This window comes from Amblyomma mixtum, chromosome 2, assembly GCF_055824585.1.
Source record: "Amblyomma mixtum isolate Tamu chromosome 2, ASM5582458v1, whole genome shotgun sequence".
Taxonomy (NCBI): domain Eukaryota; kingdom Metazoa; phylum Arthropoda; class Arachnida; order Ixodida; family Ixodidae; genus Amblyomma; species Amblyomma mixtum.
This window is the reverse complement of record NC_143013.1, coordinates 255173831-255197018: the sequence shown is the minus strand read 5'-3', so window position 1 is coordinate 255197018 and position 23188 is coordinate 255173831. Positions and strand designations below refer to the sequence as shown.

At 51.3% G+C, this 23188-nt stretch overlaps 1 protein-coding gene and 1 non-coding gene across 2 annotated transcripts in view; one reads left to right on the top strand and one right to left on the bottom strand.

Moving 5' to 3' along the window:
• Window positions 1-22768, bottom strand: part of spz6 (Spaetzle domain-containing protein 6) — a 45844-nt gene extending 23076 nt beyond the window's left edge. Inside the window, exon 1 of the mRNA XM_089569955.1 lies at window positions 22464-22768. Within this exon, the coding sequence (XP_089426081.1) occupies window positions 22464-22466 (3 nt within the window). The 5' untranslated portion in view covers window positions 22467-22768. The remainder of the gene's footprint in view (window positions 1-22463) is intronic.
• LOC149363607 (U5 spliceosomal RNA) lies at window positions 2133-2257 on the top strand. The gene has a single exon (XR_016289278.1). It is a non-coding gene; the product is annotated as a U5 spliceosomal RNA (small nuclear RNA).
• Window positions 22769-23188: the final 420 nt, after the last annotated feature.

Genomic DNA, 23188 nt, shown 5'->3' with positions numbered 1-23188 from the left:
GGCACAACTGACGTATAGTTCGTTCCCTGAGGATGTGAATTTATCTTGTGTACGACCTGCGCCGAGTACTCTTAACCGTGCTCACCCAGCATCTTGACCAGCCTCTGTGTCTTCCCGATAGCAGTTCTTCAAACGAGATCAGGTCCCACGAGTCATACCTATAGTCGAGCTTTATTCCTGCATATCTTCCAAGCAAGCCACCATGCTCCTTGGTTTAGCCTTTTGTGCGTCTGCTAATCTCTGGATTACTGAAAAATCAATGATACCGATCACTGGACTCAAGCACCTCTTTCTTGGTCGCTCAGAGTAGCGAAACAGCGAAACTACCTGTGCGTTTCTACCGACGGGTCAGTAACACCGTCCGGTATTGTTGCGAAAGCAACACTACGCGAGTAGCCGAGCCATTTCGCGGAGCCGAGGAAAGGTCATACTGCGCATGCGCGAAGAGCAGTGACGTCACACGGCGCACAGCTGTCGCGCCGCCGCCGTCGCTGCGCGGGTGACTCAGAAGTGCCACCTCTGCGCTCGCCAGCTGCGCGTGCGCAATAGCGGCGCACAGCTAGCGTGCCGGGGACGCCGGCACGACAGCTGTTCGTAGTGACGTCACTTGCTCCTCGCGCATGCGCAGTATGGTCGTGCAAGAGCACGCGAAACGGCGAGACTGTGGGCAATGTAGCTCACGCAACGATATATGGCTATGTGCAGATGTTGCTTTCGCAATACTCCAGGTTTATCCACAGCTAAACCACAGCCAATTTTTGTTTTAGAGCGTTAGCTCAAAGATTCCCATTGCTCAAGGTCGCGTTAGTATGAACCACAAGGTCATTCAAGTGGGACCAGTGGGTCCCACTTGAAAAGGATGAAAAGGAAATTGCACGGGCCTGCTACTGGCTCTAGACAAGCCACCACCGCTGCCACGTGCAGATAGAGGAGAGGTAAGAGATCAGAGGAAAGAGAAAAAGGCAAGAACAGACGCGCGTCGCAGCAACAACTGCGTCCGCCGGAGCGGACGCTGCTGAAAAAATCAGATAAGCGGCCGAAGCCGCGCTCGCCGAAGCGAGGACAGATACTCAGGTGTTTTGAGTAGTCGTACTTTGGTGTGTATAAGCAATTATGAGCATGGAAATTACAGAAGTCGCAGTTAAGCAAGTAGGAAAGTACGTTTCCGCTACTTTTATGTGAAGTCAAACCAGACAAACCCAAAGTTTGTCCAACCGACTCGCCCGATGCACCCCCGCCCCGCCAAGTGGAGCTGATATGGGTGCCTGCGCACTCCGGGAATCCCGGAAACGAGGCCGCCAACCTTTTAGCCCGAGGTTCTTTAAACCGGGCTCAGGTGGCCTCGGATCGGGGATTCACGAAGGATCGCATGCACTCATTCAGTGAGCTGACCCAGGCATACAGAGCCTCTCGCCAGCTCTACCCCCCACCCCACCCCTCCCTAGATAACAGACACGCAACACTCTGGCGCAGATTACAAACACATACTCTCCCCTCGCCCCTTACCCTAACCCACTATCATCCCTCCTTCCCCACTCCTGCTTGCGCCCTATGCCCAGAACCCTTCGCTTCTTCCCTCCACATCCTTTCCCTCTGCCCGGCGGACCCTCCCCCGCGGGACCTAGAGAACCTCAAGACCTGGGAGGACTGGGAGACCCTGCTGCGCTCGGAGGACCCGGCCGTGCAGACCATCGCCACCGGCCGTGCTGCCAGTGTTATGGACCTCAGGAACATAAACTCTTGAGTGCAGTGGGGTCGTGCGGGGACCCTGGGGCGTGCCCCGAATTCCTTTGTAAATAAAGTTTTCTCTCTCTCTCTCTCTCCAACCGACCACGTTAAAAAAAAAAAAAGCACAGCAACGCCAGCAACGTGCTCGTTTCTGGCGTATTCGTGCCGAATAGTCAAATGTACATGGATTTTAGCAGCTGAAACAGAACAGGCTTCGGCTCTGAGCAATAGAATAGTAATTTCAATTAACACACCTATTTAGATAAAGAAATCCATGCCTCTCTGCAAAAATTAGCTCTAAAGGCTACTGCTCGTAGCCAATATTATTGCAAAATTGGAAGACACAACTGCTCCTTGTCAGTAGTTCGTTCCGAAGCACGTGTAATCCACAGCACTGTTCGGTATCGCTCAGGTCTCTCCTCATGTCCACGTACTAATCTTTCGCCTTTTACTAAAGATTACCGTGGGGAGGGACACTCCAATGAGCCTATAGGCCAATTTTTGTCAGGCCTTGCCCGTTTGGGCGAGGCCTAATGTATGAATCAAAAATCAGATTTTATGTGTCTGACTACATGCTAGTGCACTGCTCTGTGCCGTGCAAAGCTGCGCAAAACTTGCCATTTATGGCGTGCGCATACTTACACCAGCAAAATAACACTGTCTGGAAGACGTCGAAGTAACGAGCGTTAGCTGTTGGGTAGCGCTATCTATCGTCCGTGTGATGTATTGCCACGTGATTGGGCTACTTTTTCATACCTAATTTGGGCCAAGTTTTTACACTCTTTGTAGGACCGTTTTAGAGCGCAGCTCTTTGGCGTCCGTTCCTGGGTTTCGCGTCGTCGTCGGCGTTGTCGTCGGCCTCGTAACCAGCTCCGCCCCCCTTTCATGCCCCCAGCGCTATAGCAGCGACCGACTGATACCGCTGGATGCCGCTGACGCCGCTAGAGAGTCAAGATAACGTGACTGCATAGAACACCGTCGCCGCCATGCAGAAAGAGGAGGAAAGGGTCCCCCCCCCCCCCCCCTGTTCTTGTGTGGCGGATAGGGTGCTCTTCAGTTGCCGATGCGCCGGTTATTTCACGGAGGCCCCGGCACGTCGACGAATACGTGACCACCTTCCCACGGCTAGACCTGGTTCTTAGCGCTGCGGAAGCGAGGGTATCATATTGTTTGTGTCGGCATCGGCGGCGTTGTCTCTGAAACCAACTCCGCAGCTGGGGTTGACTCACTATCGAAAAGGTGAAACAGCTTATTTGCTGCGCTCAAATTTCGCATTAGGAAGTAACGTAATCGTCGGTAATTTTTTCCTTACCTCAGGCGTTAGGTGCCCGGTCGCCATGAGGTATAAAATTGTGTTGCCGAGTGGTGATGACATGGCCGCCATGTTAAGCCTAACCATAAGTAAAATTAACCTAATTAGACAATATTGGTGTCTAACATGCCCTGCTCATCGAGCCCGTTACGAATATCATTAGTTAGATCATGACGCTATTGGTAAATAATTATAAGCATAACCGTAACTAAATATTAACTTCATAAGCTGTTATACTCATATAGAGGATTCCAAATACCTAATTCGTTATATGATGCCTCCTTAATTACTGAGTTAAAAGCGGCTAAACATAGTCATGAGACTAGTTAATTATGACGTCACAAAATCAGTGACGCCACCAATCTGATATACTGGAGAGGAGGAATAACCGTACATTTGACAGGACTGAAGAGCGAGAAGAGGACAGGACGAGCGGCACTGCTCTTCAGTGCTCGCTCTTCAGTCCTGTCAAATTTGCGGTCATTCCTCCTCTCCAACATGTCAGACCAACTGGCCCAAAGCTTCCCCTTGTTGAATCTGATATACTGATGACGACACCAATAAATCATCAATTGGGTGGCTATATTGATTTACTATGGAGGCCGCCATCTTGAATTAGAAAATTTCACGCCGAAGGAAGGTGGTAGCAGAACCCAAGTAATCGAGAAACGTGATAAGAGGTAACGCTCTTAAAAAATCGTATCATGTCAACCGTTTGCCGCAGAATGTTCCTGATGGTGTAATACAATTCAGCGTTTTGTGCGGCTGGGGGTTGACGGGTGGTTTTGCCGGAAGCGCGTTCTTGCTGCCATTCTGCCGGCTTGTAGAAGGCGACAAGCCGGCAGAATGGCAGCAAGAACGCGTTTCCGGCAAAACCACCCGTCAACCCCCAGCCGCACAAAACGCTGAATTGTATTACACCATCAGGAACATTCTGCGGCAAACGGTTGACATGATACGATTTTTTAAGAGCGTTACCTCTTATCACGTTTCTCGATTACTTGGGTTCTGCTACCACCTTCCTTCGGCGTGAAATTTTCTAATTCAAGATGGCGGCCTCCATAGTAAATCAATATAGCCGCGGCTTCCGGGCAAAGCGCGCACCTCTGCAACTTCTCCTTCCCACCATCACACCCACGCCCCACATACTTCTTCTCCAGGAGACTGCACACCGAGCAACCCTCCCCAGCTACACATCTACACACTCGGATACCACTAACACACCCAGGGCGTCCACACTCATCCACCGCAGCCTCACCTACAAAACTCATCACATTACGTCTGAGACGCCCTGCGTGATCACGGAAATTATACATCACACACATTCACTTCCTTCTATATTTATAGCAAACATATACCACCCCCCGTCCCTGCCGATGGCCCCGCTAGAATCACTTCTGCGAAAGCTACACCATCTAGCAGGGAAACATCCCCTACTCATCGGTGGGGACTTCAACAGTCAGCATACTGACTGGGGATACACAACCACGACACATCGAGGTCGCAGGCTCTGGCTGCTCCTGCAGAACCTCCAACTCACTGTGCACAATGCGTTTCAGACGCCTACGCGGATCGGCAACAGTGTCAGCATGGACACCAGTCCGGACCTGACGCTGAGCCGCTGTATCCGCGGCGTTACCTGGAACAGAACACAACATACACTGGGCAGTGATCATTACATCATACAAATCACTGTCCCATACAAACCACCCCGTCACGCAAATATGACACACGAACTCATTAACTGGGATGCCTTTCGCGCTGCACGCACCGCCCTCCCAGACACTCCCATCGCAGACATCGATGCATGGGTGCAGTCACTCAAGCATGACGTTCGCCACAACACGCGACACATTGAAACTACAACCGAAACACCGACCCTTGACACACGCCTAGCCCACCTCTGGGAGGCTTATCACAGCATCCTGGAACGCTGGAAAGGCAACAAACACAACAGAACGCTTAAAAAGCGGCTGGCCGCGCTGCAGACACAAATCCAACAGCACTCTGAGGAGCTCTGTCGATCCAACTGGGGACAGATATGTGACGGCATCGCCGGAAACCTGTCCAGCAAACGTGCATGGCAACTCCTCCGACACCTCATTGACCCCACACGCACCAAATCAGCAGCACAGCACCACGTGACACGCCTCACACATGAACACATTGACGATCCCGACACCCTTCTAGACACACTTCAAACCATGTACACATCTCCAGGCGGCCCCATACCTCTACCGCACTACACAGGACAAGCAAATCCAACACTCGACACCGACATCACGGAGACGGAAGTCAGAGCGGCCCTCCTGACTCTCCGCGCCAACTCCGCACCTGGTGCAGACCAAATCACAAACTCCATGCTCCGTAATCTGGATGACCAATCGATCACCCACATTACGAAATACTTCAACCAGTGCTAGAGGGAGGGTAACCTCCCGCAGTCCTGGCGCCACGCGAAGGTAATATTGATACCAAAACCCAACAAACCACTCACCATTCAAAACCTTCGCCCGATTTCGCTAACCTCATGCCTCGGGAAGCTCCTCGAGCATGTTGTGCTAGCGAGACTCACAAGTCACATGGCGGACAACAATCTCTACCCGCATAGCATGGTGGGATTCCGCCCTCATCTATCCGCACAGGATGCCATGCTGCAACTCACACACGACCTTTTTGACCCGCTTCTTCCAGGTCACACCAAGGCAGTCTTAGCTTTGGATCTCTCCAAAGCTTTTGATCGCATTGAACATCAGGCGATCATGACTGCTCTATCCCCATTGAATGTGGGTGTGCGCACGTATGCCTACATTCAAGCATTCCTGACTGACCGCACGGCTGAGATACACTTCGGCCCTCTGTCTTCCACCTCCTACACACTTCAGAGTATCGGCACCCCTCAAGGGTCCGTCCTTTCCCCCTTTCTCTTTAACATAACCCTCATACCCCTCGCCCGGAAATTGGCAACTATTCCCCACCTCAAGCACACTCTTTATGCCGACGATATCACCCTGTGGACCACCCACGGCAGTGACGGCGACATAGAGAACACCTTACAGGAAGCAGCCACCCTCACCCAAAATTACGCACGGACCATCGGACTGTCTTGCTCCCCAGAGAAGTCCGAACTGCTCCTCATCCGGCCTAAGAACCACCGCTGTCCCCGCTCCCCCATTGCCATTGAATTGAATGGTTACCCGGTACCTGAGGTTGGCACCCTCCGTGTATTGGGCTTGCACATCCAGAACGATGGCAAAAACACCACTACCCTCAAGAAACTCAAGCAGGTTGCAGGCGCGATATCGCACCTCATCCGCAGGGTTTCGGGACATCATAGAGGCATGAAGGAGCGCGACCTATGTCGCCTCATTCATGCCTTTGTCCTCAGCCGTGTACTGTACACTACCCCATACTTACAACTATCCAAACATGACATAAACGCTTTGGATGCTTTGATTCGCAAGGCATTCAAGGTAGCACTTCATCTTCCCCTCAACACACCCACAGACAGATTACTAGGCCTGGGCCTCCACAACACGATCGGGGAACTGGTGGAGGCCCACCGACAGGCCCAATACATCAGGCTCACAAAAAATTACCGACGATTACGTTACTTCCTAATGCGAAATTTGAGCGCAGCAAATAAGCTGTTTCACCTTTTCGATACATTGAGGCAAAGAAATCGAGCAACACATGTATGCGCTATCACAGAATTTTTTTTTATTTTTCACACGTATTCCTTTAACAAAGACTCCACTTACAGTTCTTGACAGTCATGAAGGAAGCTTTGTGGTCGGAGAAATAGACTGATATATGTTCGACTTGGTACACCAATGCTTGATTCTCAAAGACGAGATCTAGACAAGTGCCTCGCGAGGTTGTCACAGCCGTGGGACGCGTTACGAGCGAGAGGAACGGGATGTTCTCCCGCATAAGTGTTAGGAAATTGCTGTTTGTCTTTATGTCAACATTAAAGTCCCCCACTACTAACATCGGTGTGGATCGATGGACGGTTAATGCGAGTTGCAGGAAGTGCACGACGTCTTTCGTGAGTCGGTAGGGGCGAAGTAGGCAGCTACTACCAGCAAGCCGTTGGGCAACTTTGCGGCGCACAGTTCGCCAACTTCATGTGACGTGCCAAACATTTCGACTGGTATTGCAGAGAGACCTGTGCGCAAGTAGATAGCGACTCCCGCCGCTCTGTTGTGGTCTCTGCGAGCACCACAGCAGTATAGGAAATCTATGATTTCGAGAGGCTCTTCGGGATCCATCCAGGTTTCAGCAAAGCAAAGTACAGAGGAATGGCGCAGAATGTGATCGTGGTGTACGTCCTTGGCATGTGCGGCAAGGGAGCGTACGTTAAGAATGTGGTTGTGAATGATGAATCAAGTGCTGCCAGCGAATGACGCGTCCATTGGCTGTCTGCGTGTGTTACTGATGTGTGGTTAACATGTTAAGCTTCGCCTGTAAGAGTGGAACGCGACAGCGTCTTGCAACGCTGCCAGGGAGTCCACAGAACGCCATCGCCAATTCGGCTGTACGCCTTGCTGGACGGTAAATTTATTTTTTGAGGAAAGGAACTGTATCTCTCTCGCATATCTGGGTGGACACCCTCACCTCGCCGTAAGGGAAAGGGGGAAGATGGGAGTGAACGAAGACGCCGTATTAGCTAGACGCGCCTTTGTTCATTCCAAACCATTCAGCTGGCATTACGGAGTGGCTAGCGTGCTCGTATCGCACTCCGAAGACCCTGGTTCGATTCCCCAACTCGACCAATTTCGTTCTCGGTTTTATTGATTTATACGGTCTAACTAGAAAGGTTAATTAGGCTATTTCATATTTATATTATTGTATTTCTATCCACCGTGTTCTGTCATTAACCTGTCAATTGTTGGAACTGTCTAGGATGTTCGACACAACGTATATGAAACGAGCAACGTCTTACTGAGTGGGGAAGTGCGTGGTGGTGGAGGGAACGCGGCTTCGTACTTATGTTTTTTTCAGCAGCGTCTCCTTCCGCGGACGCTGTTGTCGCTGCGGCGCGCGTCTTTCTTTTCTTTTCTTCTGACCTCTTCATTCTCCTCTATATTAATTAGGCTAATTGATTAATTAAGCAATTAACTAAACTCAGTCCAACTTAGTACCAGCATCACTATACGATCCCTTTGATTGGTTGCATGGTTTCTAGCCAAAGTACAATTGGCCCCATTTGAAATTCGCGCACTGTGACGTCACGAGCATTTCGACCAATTGAAAAGCGTGAAATTGGGGGCGGAGCTGGTCACGAGGCCGACGCCGACGACGACGCGAAACCCAGGAACGGACGCCAAAGAGCTGCGCTCTAAAACTTCCACAGGTCGGTATATCCTGGACTCCCTGGGAATCAAAATACCGGCCAACGACCCAACCCTTCTCGCCATCCCACGATCCCTTCACCGAGAGCTTCTCATCAGGCCGCTCCCGAGGAATATGCACCCGTCCCACCATGAGCAGCGCCGCAGAGCCCGTGCGAAGGCACTCCATCGACCTCCATGGTACGGCCCCCAGCCGGACGCCGTATAGGAGGTATGCACATGACGTCATCCGCAAGGGGCGCTAGCTGCCGGCGCGGCATTCGCCATGTTAGCGGTCGCGCGCGCGTCCGCCGCAACCAGCCGCAGCGTTTAAATAGCTGGTGATGTGTGAAATGTGAGTGTATTTCGCGTCTCGCCGCAAATAATTTCTGTCCGACCCGTAACACCGCGTAACTGAGTGAATATTCCGTTAACTGCGTGAAGCAGAAAAGAGCGGGCACGCTTAAAAGGGTCCAGTTTGTGAAAAGGCTGTGGAGGCGCCGGCGTGGTGTGCGGCGTACAGGACTGCTGCCGCCCGTTGAATTCACCGGTATCGAGGTCCACCTTGTGCACGTCTTAAGTTTGCTGACAGACCAAGGAATCAAAGCACACAAACCTATGAGAGGGTGCAATTACTTGACAAGCGGGTGAGTCCAAGAGCCGTGCTTAGGGTGCTGACGGTCGAGATACCGAAGGCCGAAGTGCCGTTTTTGGAGAGGTGAGTAATTCGAAGGGTCTGTTTGCTTAGCTGTAGCTTAACCACCTCTATCTGCTGAAAGGGACGTGTTACTACTGAATCTAGCGGAATGGCTGCACACCGCTGCGAAATGGCTAGACGTCTTGCGCATTCGCATCAGCGCCACGTAGCTACAATCAAAACTGCAAAACATTCTCGCTAAGTCTACCGTTCGTGTTGCGAGCGCATGACAGTATTTGTTTGACCGTTCTGTCGTGTAAACAAGGCGGCTATGACACTTTGCCTTTCTGCTGAAACCAGCCTGTGAGGCTTCATAAGTTCGCAGACTACAGCCGCTGGAAATATGAGTTTCTGCGGCGCCAGTTTCGGAATTTCGGCAGTTAATCGTGCTGTTTATCCGAGATGTGCCCTGCATGACTAGCTGACATTTATTAACTGATATTAAGAGCTGCAAGTCGTGTACATTCTTGCGCGCGTGCAGTGCAGCGAGGCAGTTTTGCTGCCGAGTTGAGATATCACGGCACAGTAAAATTCTGCTGCAAACTTCACGCACAATAAGCATTCCACAAATATAAGTGGTCGCTGACGCATTTAATAACGTGTAAATATGTTACGGATCACTAACAGTTCAGGCCGGGTACCTCAAGGCGTACCGTGACACTGCGCGAGCTGGCGTGAAACGACCGCAAACATGGCGCGTTTGCCGCGACGATGCTCGCGCCGCCTGGTAGAGCGGCCTCAGTGAATACCTCCTATAGGCTCCCAAAGCATCGCCGGGTGGCGCTGCTGCGCCTGATGGGCCAGCGCCATCTATGGGAGAAAAGTAAAAACTGGGGCGCTGCTCGCTGCTCGCGCTTCTTTGCACGCGCGCTTTCTTGCACGTGCGCGCCAGCGCTGTCGCGATGTGTCGCCTGCATGAGCCACAATACGATCGTTCAGACTGACGCGCAGTACTGCAATGCAAACTTAATTAAAGGAGGGAAACTGATTAGTCGCGTCTACTGTGTGGAGCAAACGATCGACGATGAGGTGGCCCATTTGACTGTAAAATGCGTTTCTCGAGTGAGTATTAACGTCGTACTGTATGACATGTAACTAGAGGTAAGTCCCCTGTATAATTATGTGCTCGAAATATGCGAAGTACTATCAGCTCTGCGAAATAAAGCGAGACACTTGTTGATCGTAGTTGTCAGTTGTTGCATGCGATGCGCAGGGCGATCCACTTACGTGCGAGTCGAAAGGACATGCGACCAGGCAACAGTTCGTCAACATTCTACTCCACCTTGGGGGAACCCCCTAAACATTTGACCACCACTGTTCACACTTGCAAGTGCGACCTGCGGGTCGCCTTCTCGCTTGAAACGAAAACTCTCCGGAATAACATTGCTTGCGCGCTTTCGAGAATTTCGTCTGCTTTGACCGCGTCTCCTGCACTCGCGCTCGGTGCGATTCGCAATGCACTACGGCGACCAGGAGGATGTCGTGACGGTATTGATGTGCACCGCAGTCGTATAAGCGTCATGATGACAGCGACAGCGGCGCTCTTCTCAGGGCCGGCCTGCCGCCGCCGTCAGAAAAGTACGCTAATATTGTTTGTTCGCGTTCATACCTAACCCTGGAGTAGAGCAACGTCAAAAATGAATCATTTTTGAGGATCGCTGGCCAATACCGAGCTGCTGGTAGAAGTGATAACTGCGATACAAGCATATTTCTTTTCCAAAGCCGCTTTGCTGATGCCCAGTGCTGCTCGCCTGTTGTCACCTGGCTCCGCAGTTAAAGGCATCACGGAAATCGATCACGTCTTTGTTTTATTATGTGACGGTGAACATAGTAAAACGGTGACGCGAGTAGCACCTTTATTACAGCGCTGGCCAGTTCCGAAGTGCCCTCAGCTGCAGCATCGATGCGAAATGGTTAGGCTTAGCGACGACTACGGCAGCGAGGGAGCAGCGCAGCTCGTCGCCCGGCGTGGCCGCGGGCGATGTCGTTGCCGAAAGCTCGACTGTCCGCGGACGGCGTCATTGCCAAAAGCTCGACTGTCTCGCCGATTAGTTCAGCGGCTTGCGACTCGCAGTCGCAAGGCTGGAAAATCGAGCAGCCAGCGACTTGCCTGCGCGTCGTCTGCCACTTTTTTCGTGGATGGTAGGGACAGACTCACTGGCTCTCCGAAGAGCGCGGCCGCATACTCGCGTGTTCGCGGTAAGAGTGGATCACCGTGTACATACGCTTTGGTTTTTACATTACGGCCTTCGTACTACCTCCTTTTTGCTTCGCCGAGACCGCGTCTGTCAACGCGAAGATTGCGCCTCGCGCGACTCTCCCGTCGCGCGTGCTCACAAAGCTAGCAGGGCGTCTGCTACGGCGCCGCCCCGAGTTTCCGCTGCTCGCCGCTGCGGCGCTGGCGTCGCGCTCCCAAACTTGAGCTTGGGTTCCCTATGGGTGGACGCTGCCTGCACGGGTGATGAAGCGACAGCAGCTGCGGTGGACTCCTCTTCATCCACCCTCCTCACACTACCTCTCCCTCCAGATACGTCCCCAGAGGCTGCAGAGGAAGCCGCCATTGCACTTGCTATAACCCGCACGGAAGCCCGGTATATTTTAACTGACTCTAAAACTGCGATTCTAAATTTTGCTCGAGGCCGAGTTCATGTCCCTGCTTTTGGCATACTGGACTCGCCCGATGCACCCCCGCCCCGCCAAGTGGAGCCGATATGGGTGCCTGCGCACTCCGGGAATCCCGGAAACGAGGCCGCCAACCTTTTAGCCCGAGGTTCTTTAAACCGGGCTCAGGTGGCCTCGGATCGGGGATTCACGAAGGATCGCATGCACTCATTCAGTGAGCTGACCCAGGCATACAGAGCCTCTCGCCAGCTCTACCCCCCGCCCCACCCCTCCCTAGATAACAGACACGCAACACTCTGGCGCAGATTACAAACACATACTCTCCCCTCGCCCCTTACCCTAACCCACTATCATCCCTCCTTCCCCACTCCTGCTTGCGCCCTATGCCCAGAACCCTTCGCTTCTTCCCTCCACATCCTTTCCCTCTGCCCGGCGGACCCTCCCCCGCGGGACCTAGAGAACCTCAAGACCTGGGAGGACTGGGAGACCCTGCTGCGCTCGGAGGACCCGGCCGTGCAGACCATCGCCACCGGCCGTGCTGCCAGTGTTATGGACCTCAGGAACATAAACACTTGAGTGCAGTGGGGTCGTGCGGGGACCCTGGGGCGTGCCCCGAATTCCTTTGTAAATAAAGTTTTCTCTCTCTCTCTCTCTCTGCGGCATAAACCCGCTAGTTACGTTAAAGCCTAGCTCGTGGAAGGAATTCGAACCGGCGATAAGTATCATGCGCGGTTCGGGTGTCCCCCAAGACAAGAGATGCGTTAATGCCTCAAATATCATTTCCACAAAAAAAATGGCAATTTTTTAGCTGGTTAAACCGGGTAAATTGCATCAGCAATGGTGCGCGCATTCTTCTGGTGGTTCTTCGGCGCGTTGCCTTCGTCTGGTGGCATTGCGGCGTTCCTGAGCAGTCAGGTGTTGAGATTCATCGGCGACCGATGACGTGGAACCACTCTGTGAGGTAGAACGTTGTCGCCGAGCTGCATCCTTAGCGCGACGCTTTGCAAGATGTTCTTCACGCTGTTCTGGAGTCTCTTGTGCACATTGCCGCTTTCTCGCTTCTTCCTGTCACTGCCACTTCTCCTTACAGGACTGCATAGCAAAGCATTCACGCCAAGGCAAGCGCGCATTTATAGACGCTTTACAGCGTGGGAGCATGGGCGCCGCCATATTTGGTCACGTGACCATTCCACCACGCTGCCAGGAAGTCCACAGAACGCCATCGCCTGTTCGGTTGTACGCCTTGCTCGGCGGTAAATTGTTTTTTGAGGAAAGGAAATGTATCTGTCTCGCATATCTCGGTGGACACCTGAACCTCGCCGTAACGTAACGGGAAGGGAGGAAGATGGGAGTGAACGAAGACACCGTATTCACTAGACGCGCCTTTGTTCATTCCAAACCATCGAGCTGGCATGCTGGAGTGGTTAGCGTGCTCGTCTCGCACTCCGGCGACCCTGGTTCGGTTCCCCAACTCAACCAATTTCCTACTCGGTGTTATTTATTTATGTGGTGTGACTAGAAATTAGGCTAATTGCTTAACCGATATCATCCAAATGCCATCGATGCACTGCGCGCCAATGCTCTTAACTCCGGCTTCGAAGGCCAGAAGTGGTGGACCTCCTAGTGGCGCCATCTGTTGTAGACAGAGCAAACTGCTCAACGCCGCTGCCGCGCGGCGCGCCGATGGTGTTGCCATCGGGAGTAGTATTGCTTTCGGGAGTAGTATTGCTTGGGAGTAGTATTGCTTTCGCAAAAAATCAATTTGTCCAACGGGCAAGGCGTCACGCCGAACGGGCGATGACGCTCCGTGGACTCCCTGGCAGCGCTGCAAGAAGCTGTCGCGTCCTCCAAATTTTTCTGGACCACCTAATTGGCATAGAATGTTCGGAGTGGCATTAAACAATTCAGCGCGTTACGGAGCATAAAATTACTGGTCGAATCAAAGCGTAGCCAATCACAGGCATTCGCATCGACGACCTTTTATTCCCCATTCTTCATGAAACTTCAAACGTCCCTTACGGTCAAAGTGAATGACGTAGGACATTGCAAGGGGTGTCAAACGATTTGTTATCTTGCGCTGTATACGTTGGCAGCAAAAAAAGCAGATATCAGGATATAACGAAAAATTTGCCCTGGTTATAGCGAAGTGGCTGATGACGCAATATTCGATCGATATGGCTAAAGCTTGATACTCATATTTGCAAACAAGCTCCAGCTGAACCACAACCACTGCCGCGAGCCGACAGGTGAGAGTTGAAAGAGATGCGAGAGGACAGATTGAAAGAAAAGACGCGTGTCGCAAGAACCATGTCCGCCGGAGCGACAGCGAAGGCTGCCTCAGCAACCCCTCCCCTCCAGCTGTAGGATAGAAAACGGCGCTAAACCGCACAGGGGACACAGAAAGGTAAGGCAAGACACCTCCGCTGATTAACAACTATTACAGATATTATACATTTGTTTTTCTCCTACTCTGTGACTGAATGCGATTAATATTTTTGTGAATTGTTGTGCGCCTCTCTCGAATTTAAACAGGCAAACATTTTTTCTTCGTAATCAATTCACAATCTGTTTTTTTCTTCTTATTTTATTAAACGGAGTGTTCTATTAGCTACACCATAATATTGTCACGTAGGTAAGTAGCCTTGCGGGAGTATCAGTAACGAAGACCGAAGACACCGCAGCGGTCAGCAAGAACGGCCGAGAAGGGAGCACGAGCCGCACACTTCTTCCTCCGAAAGTCCTCCTCTTCCTCGAAAAGTCCTCTTTAGCACTGGTGGCAATATGCTGCAATAGAGCTATGTTTTAAAATTTATGCGTGAATAAAGTCTTCAAGCACACCACCCTGAAACCGCCTCTTTTGCCGCCGGTATAGTTTCGTTTTCAAGATCGGAAGCCAGCGGCCTTCTTTTCTGATTTATACGCAGTGGGAGCGTTTGACTCTGGGAACAGACATAAGCTCGTCGCGGCAGACTACAAAGGTTTGATCCGAGCGTGACTTCCAGACTTCCACATGACATTCAGCGTGGCCACGCAAGCCTTCTGCACAGACTGGGAGTCGGCGTGGCTTAAACGAAGCGTTCCCTCCAGTCAGATGGACGTACCAACTTTCCAAGCACTGTCGTGTGTGACGTCCATGGAACCTGCGAAACGCGTTATCCCTGCCCCACGTCAGCGCGCGAAAGACGATCGTTGATCGCTTCATTGGCTCGTTTCGACGCCCGACCTCCATCGGAGGACGCCCATCATACATCAGGAACAAGGCCCTGGGCTTGTAAAGCTCCCCAGGAAGGCGGGGCTTTCCTTTGCTTACTATCACAGACCTCGATCGACTCGCGGCTATAGACCGGCGCATTGGTGATGTGTTGGCATGCAAACGCACCTCTCTTCAATCTCTTTCTCTCTCGCACCCTTTCTATCTCTCTCTGCTTTGCTTAGCTACTTCTATCGACCATGCCCCGCTGTAGGACAGAGCAGCAGGAAACGGCAGAGTCGGATGTAAAGGTGAGATTAGGAAATCTGCGGGAATATAGGGAAGCCGCGGCCTGCGCATGTACAGGGCCAATTGAAGATCGGTGAAAGGATAGAGAGGCCTTTGTCCTGCACGAGATGCATTCGGGCTGGCGATGACGGTGAGTGTTTTCTGAATGGATGCAGCTACCAGAACACTTGTTAATACTAAGCATTTGGAGCGGGTTTTTGCGCGGATATCAAAGAGGCAGCCAGTTTTTGTTAACGCTTACTATCTATAGCATAGAGTTATCGATAGCACTCGCCGCGGTGACCCAGTCGCTATGGCGATCGCCGGCTGATCCCAAGGCCACGGTATCTCAGTGATGCCGCGATGGCTCAGTGGTTATGGTGCTCGGCAGCTAACCCGAAAGACGCGGGTTCGATCCCGGCCGTGGCGGTCGAATTCAGATGGAGGCGAAATTCTAGAGGCCCGTGTACTAGGTGATGTCGTGCTCGTTAAAGAACCCAAGATGTTCGAAATTATCCGGAGCCCTCCACTACGGTGTCCCTCATAGCCTTAGTCGCTTTGGGACATTAAGCCCGATAAAAATAAAAACAAAACCATCCCCGACCGCGGCGGCCGCTTTTGGGTAGAGGCGAAACGCAAAATACAACTACATGCTCCTGGGTGATAAAAATTATTCCGGAGCCCTCCACTATGGCGTCTTTTACGACCCACGTGCCGCTTCGGGCCGTTTAACGCCGCATATTATATACGGTCCATATCTTATTAGTACGGTAGGTCCGCTAAACTATCCTCCCAAGCGTGAGAAATTCTCCCGTGCGATTCCTTGTATTCCTAATATACAGAGAAAGCCCTGCGTACAATCCCCCCCCCCCCCCCCTCGTTTCAGACAGCACCAGCGGCGGCGAAGCGGCGGCCGTATGCAAAGCCACCACCATTTTTTCTCACACCACTTCCCTTCTCGCTTCACATGCCAGGCTGTTGTTGCAGTTGTCGTTCACCCCTCTTAATACGATGGTCACGCTCGACTCGGCACGCTTCCGCTTCTCCTTGTTCTGTTTTTGTACTTGTCGCTGTCGTTTTACTGCTACCACTTTCGACTGTTCTCACGTTTCTCCTATACTTTCTTTTCTTTCTTTCTTTTACAGCGGAAGTCGTTATGTGTCGGGTTTCTAACTGGTTCCAACGACAAAGAGGCTATACCTTCACTGAAAATTGAGCTTTTGTTGGCTAGAATTGGTCAATAAATGGAAAACAAGTGTCGCCACCACCGGACGTTTTCGCATGTAAACTGCAGTGACGTCAAGAAAGGTTTCGTTTTTCGCGCGGATCCCTGAGGCTCGGCTGGGCCCCATTCACTTACAAAAGTTGATCACGGAGTCCTTTTTGGTCCTGACAGCACAAGTTTGAATCGAGTGGCGAGGAGAAAAAATGTTCTATTTTAGAACCCATTTTTCACAATGCGTCTTTTGCTGGCGGATAAACACGAACATAACCATGAAAATTTCTACTGAAAACAAAAACTGGTTGGAGTTGTCTTCTTTTACAATTGAAAACGTGAGGACGAAGATTTTCGTCATCCCTGCATATATTTTGAACTACACAGGTGCCATAACTATACTCCGCTACATGGCTGAAAAACAAACCACGCGACCTGAATAGTTTTGACCGACGGGGTACAGCACGATTTCAGTTAGGGCTGAACTTGACGCTAACCTCCAGGAAGTAATTTCGAGATAGCAAAGTAGTGTAATCCCTGACAACGATTAACCCCTGAGCAAAGACAAAGGGACATAAAGACGGCTCCTTGCCTGATATATACGCCTCAACAGTTCTGTGCAGTGCGCTGACAGCGTCTACTGCTTGACCAGTAAAGAATATGCGTACGCAGCCAGCTACACCGCATCCGCTGCTATGAGTACGGTAGAGGGAAATTTTGTTCATGTTTACAGTCCACAACATTGCCGGCCTTCAAAGAAGGCTACCAATGCATAAGTAAGCTCATATTGGGAACGGGAATTAAGAAACATTATTTTTGTCAGAGCAACAATAAAAAATGGCCTGGCTTAGCTTATGGTTAAGCCTAGGATGCGAAGCATAGGCCGCCGGCGGAGGCTGCGCGTCCGCAAGCGAGCGCACGAGTTGAGCCCCAGCTTTCACAGCTGTTGTGACGTCAGCGCCCCTAGCGGAAGGAGCGGGAGTTAGGCCGCCGGTGGAGGCTGCGCGTCCGCAAGCGAGCGCACGAGTTGAGCCCCAGCTTTCACAGCTGTTGTGACGTCATATCACGTGGTGCGCCGATGTAGGTCAAGTGGTAGCTACGCGGCCGCGCGCGGCGCAGCAAAGAAGAGCTCGGTTGTGCGGCTAGTATGCTTCGCATAAAAGAGCAGCTGCGCAATGCACAAGGGTTAGGGCGAACACGCGAGCGCCAGGCTGCAATCTTCGGAGAGCCAGTTCTCACGTTCGCCGCGGCCCCTCTGAACCCACGTCACTTTGCTTTGACGCGCGGCAGTGTCGGGAGCACTGGCGCTCCGAAAAGAGCGGTCACGTGCTCGCGTGTTCACCGCAAGAGTGGACGGTCCCGTACATAAAGAAAGGCAAAATACATGGGAAGGAAAAATGTGGTATGCACTTCATATTTTAAACGATCAGACTTCAACTGCGAGAAACACACAGCCAAAGACAATTTTTTGAAAGAACAGAATGAAGATTTTAAAGAGTACACTGTGTGGCCGTCTACGTGAATCCCTCCGCGCACGTCAGTACGCAGCCCAAGAGTGGGCTTCCTTACAGCGGTGCTAGAAGAGAGAGAGACCCACTGCGTAGTTCGAGCACCAAGTCAAAAGGTTACCGGCCAGCTCCACTCTCGTGCGGTCTAACTCCTTGAAAATTAGAGCATTAGCAACATGCACAGTACACCTATTTATTGCGCCGGGAACTGCAATACAAACACAAGCAATGCAATGACACTCTTCAGCCAATGTTCGCGTGGCGTCCACCGCAACCTAACTGCGGGCCGCTGCAGGTGAGCGCAAGGACAAGGGTTGGCGCACGCAGACCCTGGTGTGTCGGGAAAACTCTGGCGCGAACTCATGTTGACTCGAGTCATGCAGCGGAGGCTGTTATTCGAACAAGGTACGCGAATGCTCGTCAGCAAAGGCCTCGGGGACGGCCGGCGTCAGTGACGCCTGTGTAGTTGCAATTTTCTGAATGGTGTGCCGAGTGACACCGAGTTTAGTATTGAAGGCCAGAATGCGAGGAAGATCACCTCTATGATGGCGCGTCCGGAAAACTGTGTGTGATTACAAATTCAGGGAGATACCGCAACGAAGTCGGTCACCAAGATCTGCTATGCATAGTCGCTAATCCAGGGAGCTACTGCAACGCAGTCCGTTGTACAGTATCTCCCTGAACTGGTGACTACATATTGTTCTCCGTAGGCGCTAGCGCATGGGCGATTTCCGACAACTTTAGTATCATCATCGTAGTAGTAATAACCCACTGAGTTGAACCCACTGCGGGACACAGGTCTCTCCCAACGACCTGCAATCATCCCAGCCTTGCGCCAGTGGGGTAGCCGCGCTATTCTCTCAAATCTCCCATTCTGGTCGTCACTTCACCTCGACCATATATCCCACTCCACGTAGTACACTTCACGGAACTCGGCGACGGAACTGGCGCCGCGCATCATCGCAAAATGCGAACGCGCGCGAGCAAGCAAGCGGCCGAGAACAATGACGGCACCCGTACATAGATGGCGTCGTCCCACGAGTGCGCAACACAAAGAGCCCATCACGAGCCACCACGTGGGGTGACCCTTCTGCGCCGCCACACTGACCGGGCCTTTTGTCTCGGGAAGAGGAACACACACGCATGCTCCACCAAGCCGCGACCCCGAACCCTTTCTTTCTTTCTTTCTTTCTTTCTTTCTTTCTTTCTTTCTTTCTTTCTTTCTTTCTTTCTTTCTTTCTTTCTTTCCTTCTTTCTTTCTTTCTTTCTTTCTTTTCCGTGACGTGCAAGTACGTAACGCACACTCGGCACAGTCTAGGGGGTGCTGGCGCAGTTCGCAAGACGGGGAGAGGAGGTGTTCCGAAATCAGGAGAGGAGGAGGAGGCGCCATTGTCCGCGTGACCAGCTTGTGCCGTGGCTCGTGACAGAGCAGATCCTGGTGACGGCACGGCGTCGTGTATTCCCGCGGCGCGCGCTCGCGACACGCCTTGCCGAAGAAGGCGGCAGCCGCCGAATCCCTTTGCCGCCATGCGTGCATGCATATCCATGAGCGACCGTGCGTCGTCTTCGAACTCGGCTCTGTGCGTGCGCGTGGCGTCTCCGACCGCGCGTGTGCGTGCATAGGGTTAATGACTCGCTCCTTTAGCGTGCCCGCCTCTTCGGCATGGGGACAGTGGCACGCGTAGCGTGCATCCGTATTCCGCGGATCTCCTCCTTCTTATCACGGGGCATGTGGCGCAGGCGTTTATCATTCTGTCTGCGACGTATATGTATCTCTCCAGCCAACGGGGCGAGCCATAGAGGCATGCGTCGAGTCCGGGATGTAAAAGAGTAACAGAGTAGCCAGCGTTACCCCTTTCTGTTACCGCTATACAATATCCCATCTCAAGAGGAAGAAGTGGGCTTGGTCAGGGTTTGTAATGCGAAGGCAAGATAATCGCTGGTTCTTAAAGGTAACGGAGTGGATTCTAAGAGAAGGCAAGCGTAGCAGGGGGTGGCAGAAAGTTAGGTGGGCGGATGAGACTAAGAAGTTTGCGGGGACACGGTGGCCGCCACTGGCAAAGGACGGGGTTCATTGGAGAGGCATGGGAGAGGCCTTTGGCCTGCAGTCGGCTTAGTCAGGCTGGTGATGATGATGTCCCATTAATGTGACCGGGTGTAGTCACTGGAATCAAACCTTGCGTCTCCTCGTGAATTGAGTCAAGGACGCCTTCAGCATTGTGGCTTGTCCTTATCGAACCTCTTTACAAGTGAAGTCACAAACAACACATGTGAACTATACTTGCGCCTTTGGTAAAAGGAACCCCACTGGTTATTTGTGTTTTCACCTTGTGTTTTCAGTTTTCACCTTCTTCCCATATGCACAGCTTATCTTTACAAACTTTAGAACATAGGCGCACACGTGAACGCATCATTATGCTGCGCAAGATCGTTCACACGTCATCTGGCATTCAGGCACCCTTCACATTTGTCTCCTCAAGCGCACGTGCAACCCAACGGAACCACCCATTAAACATTGTTCCCTTCAAATCACATATAGATTGTTTTAAATTTTCTTTTTTCCCTCTAACTGTTGAGTCCATTCGTTTATTGCCAATTGAAGAGTTTGTTGTTCAGCTGCCTGACAATTTGACCTGTTGATCTGATTTTAATACTTCTGTATTATCTATTTCTATGCTACCCATGTTATTTGTTTTTACTAATGTATTTACCCACTCCTGCTATGTCTCTCCTCAGAGACAGCAGTATTTGTAAATAAATAAATAAATAAATAATACGATGCAAACGTTAACGCTGGGCGAAGTTAAAGATATACAGTCTATTGTGTGTAGATATAGCAGATGTATGTGCGCCTAGCCGTCAACATGAAGTCGTTTTTGCGAAGATATGTACTTCATCTCAAGGTGTTCTTGCAGTCGACTTCTGTATAGATGACTATCGGCTCCGAATTAGGACAGTTTGATTTTGAAATCAGAATTCGCTTCATTTCAGCCGATATTGCGGCACAAAACTATATACTACAGAGCGGCGAGCACATCGCAAGCGTATAAACCATGCTAAAGTTTATAGTAGGATGCAACTTCAAAAGCAGTTGTTAACACTGGGCCTGTATTACTCCGCTAGCCAAACACAAAAGTAACCGAAATCAGCTTTTCAATATTTGATTTTATTAAACAAGCCAGGTATCAAAATTCCAGAGCTTATAACTTTTTTTCTCATAATTAGCCTCTTGTTTAGGCGACAAGAGCAGTTTTAACAACCACTACTGCTTTGTCGTGGACGAATTCTATGCGCCGATCCTGAATTTGGGTGGAGTCTCACTGCCGACTTAAGTTGTATCCGACTATAGTCCACCCGCACATTTCACACAATATTTAGAGCTGTGCCATAGTCCTGGCTGTGGGCCATCAGGAGAAGCAAGGAACAGCTCTAAAACCAGTTATAAAGCGACGACAAGAATCTACAAAACGGCACACAGTTGGACGAGTTGGTGGTTGTTTTCAGTTGACGCATGTGTGTCGTCTTTCATGGGTTGCCGTCTTAGCGCTCTTTCAGTCGAGAATCTACAGGACGCGGCGCAGACTGATGAGCGGCTGCTTGACTGTGGCGAGGTCGTTGACGATTTGAGCGTGAGTGCTTGTTTCCGTTACGACACCGTTGTTTCCGTTACGACACCGTATGCAGCGACGCCATTTGATGCATGTGCTACATGGAAAAACCAACTTAAAGAGCGTTAGAAAACACATTTTTAACCTTCGATGTCTCGAGCTGCTTTGCCAGTTAGGAAATTTTAAGAAGTATAGGCTCACTTCCATGTTGACAGCTTTCAATTCCGCAGTATACTCTTGCGCCTTGACACCAAATTTTTTTTTAAATATCGCTAATTTCAGTTAATTATTCAACGTCAATTTGCACATTGTCATGTAAATAACGTCCGCTTTGTCTCGCAGTGCAACACGGCTTTAAAGGAAAAATCTGCATAGAATAAACTGAGACGCCCGGCATAACCCAACAGTACAACTTGGTGAACAAACTGGGCATCATATATACTATGAGGCAAGAATGGTGCGGTGCAGGTCTTGTTCAGAACCCAACTCTGTGGAGTCCTCAACAAAAGCTTCACCGCGGGCACGTCTACGGGGCCTTCACCTGAAATATTCTTGTGGTAATTTTTTGGTTTGATCAAGATTTTCGCAAGCAGAACTGTTAAATGCGTACAGCTGTATTCGGCATTCTCTTCCGTTTAGCCTTAAAACATGCATACGGCTTGATGAACTTTGTCAGGAAAAGTTTCCAATGTTTCAGTCGGTACATAGGACAGAAGAAATTGAGCCGATTTGGCGTTATACTCACCAGGCCCAGAACGGTTCTGGCCAGAACAATTCCTCGAGCCACTCGACACAGGCTTTCGAACGAAGAACATTGCCAAAATGCAGGTTGAAATGGAACATGCCCTTATTATCTGCCTAAAAACACCTCATTGAACAAGTGCAATGCAAGTGAATTGCTAGACTTGCGTGCGAAGCAAGCGCATCACGCCCGCACGAGATGTTCCAGATGCGCACTTACCATTTCCAAAAGTTGTGCGGTATCCTACAGACGACGTTGACGAAACGTCTTTTTCAGGTGGGCGGGCGGGCCTTCAGCAACGTTCTCCAGCACAGGACTCAGGAATGCATCACACACAAGATCCGACGCGTCTCTGCTGTCGAACGTCAAGACTCCAAGTCAGGCGATTCTTTCGGGCTTCGCGCAGTCGAAAGTGAACTCCGAGATCCGCCCACCACACACATACACCGCTTGCTATTCTCACGACTTCCGTGTTGGGAAACTGAAATTACCCCTCATCACCATCACCGCACGGTACGAAGAAACTCAATGTAAACAGTCCACATGTGAGCGCAAGAATCACGATCGTGAGCAGACCGAAGTTCAGAGTACGAGAGCAGAGCGAAGTTCAGAGTAAGCTATACCGGCGCGACCGAAAGCAAGTACCGTTCTTCCGAAAAGAAGACCTCAACCCTCTTGGGAGGTCCTTCCTTCCTTGTTTTTCGGCTTGTAAGGGCAGTCGAGCGGAAACCTATGGCGGCACTATATGCATCCGATCGGGAAAACGGCTTCGTCTGCTGCAGAGGCGGGAATCCGAGGCATCCGGAAGCAGACGACGGCAGCGACGTCGTTGGGCGGCGTTGTCGGCACCATGGCTGCTCTCGCCTCTTGCTCGTTTGGCCGGCCCGCTATCTGCCGTCACCGTGCGTGCCGCGGCTCCGCCGCTGCTCTGTGCCGGCCGCAGT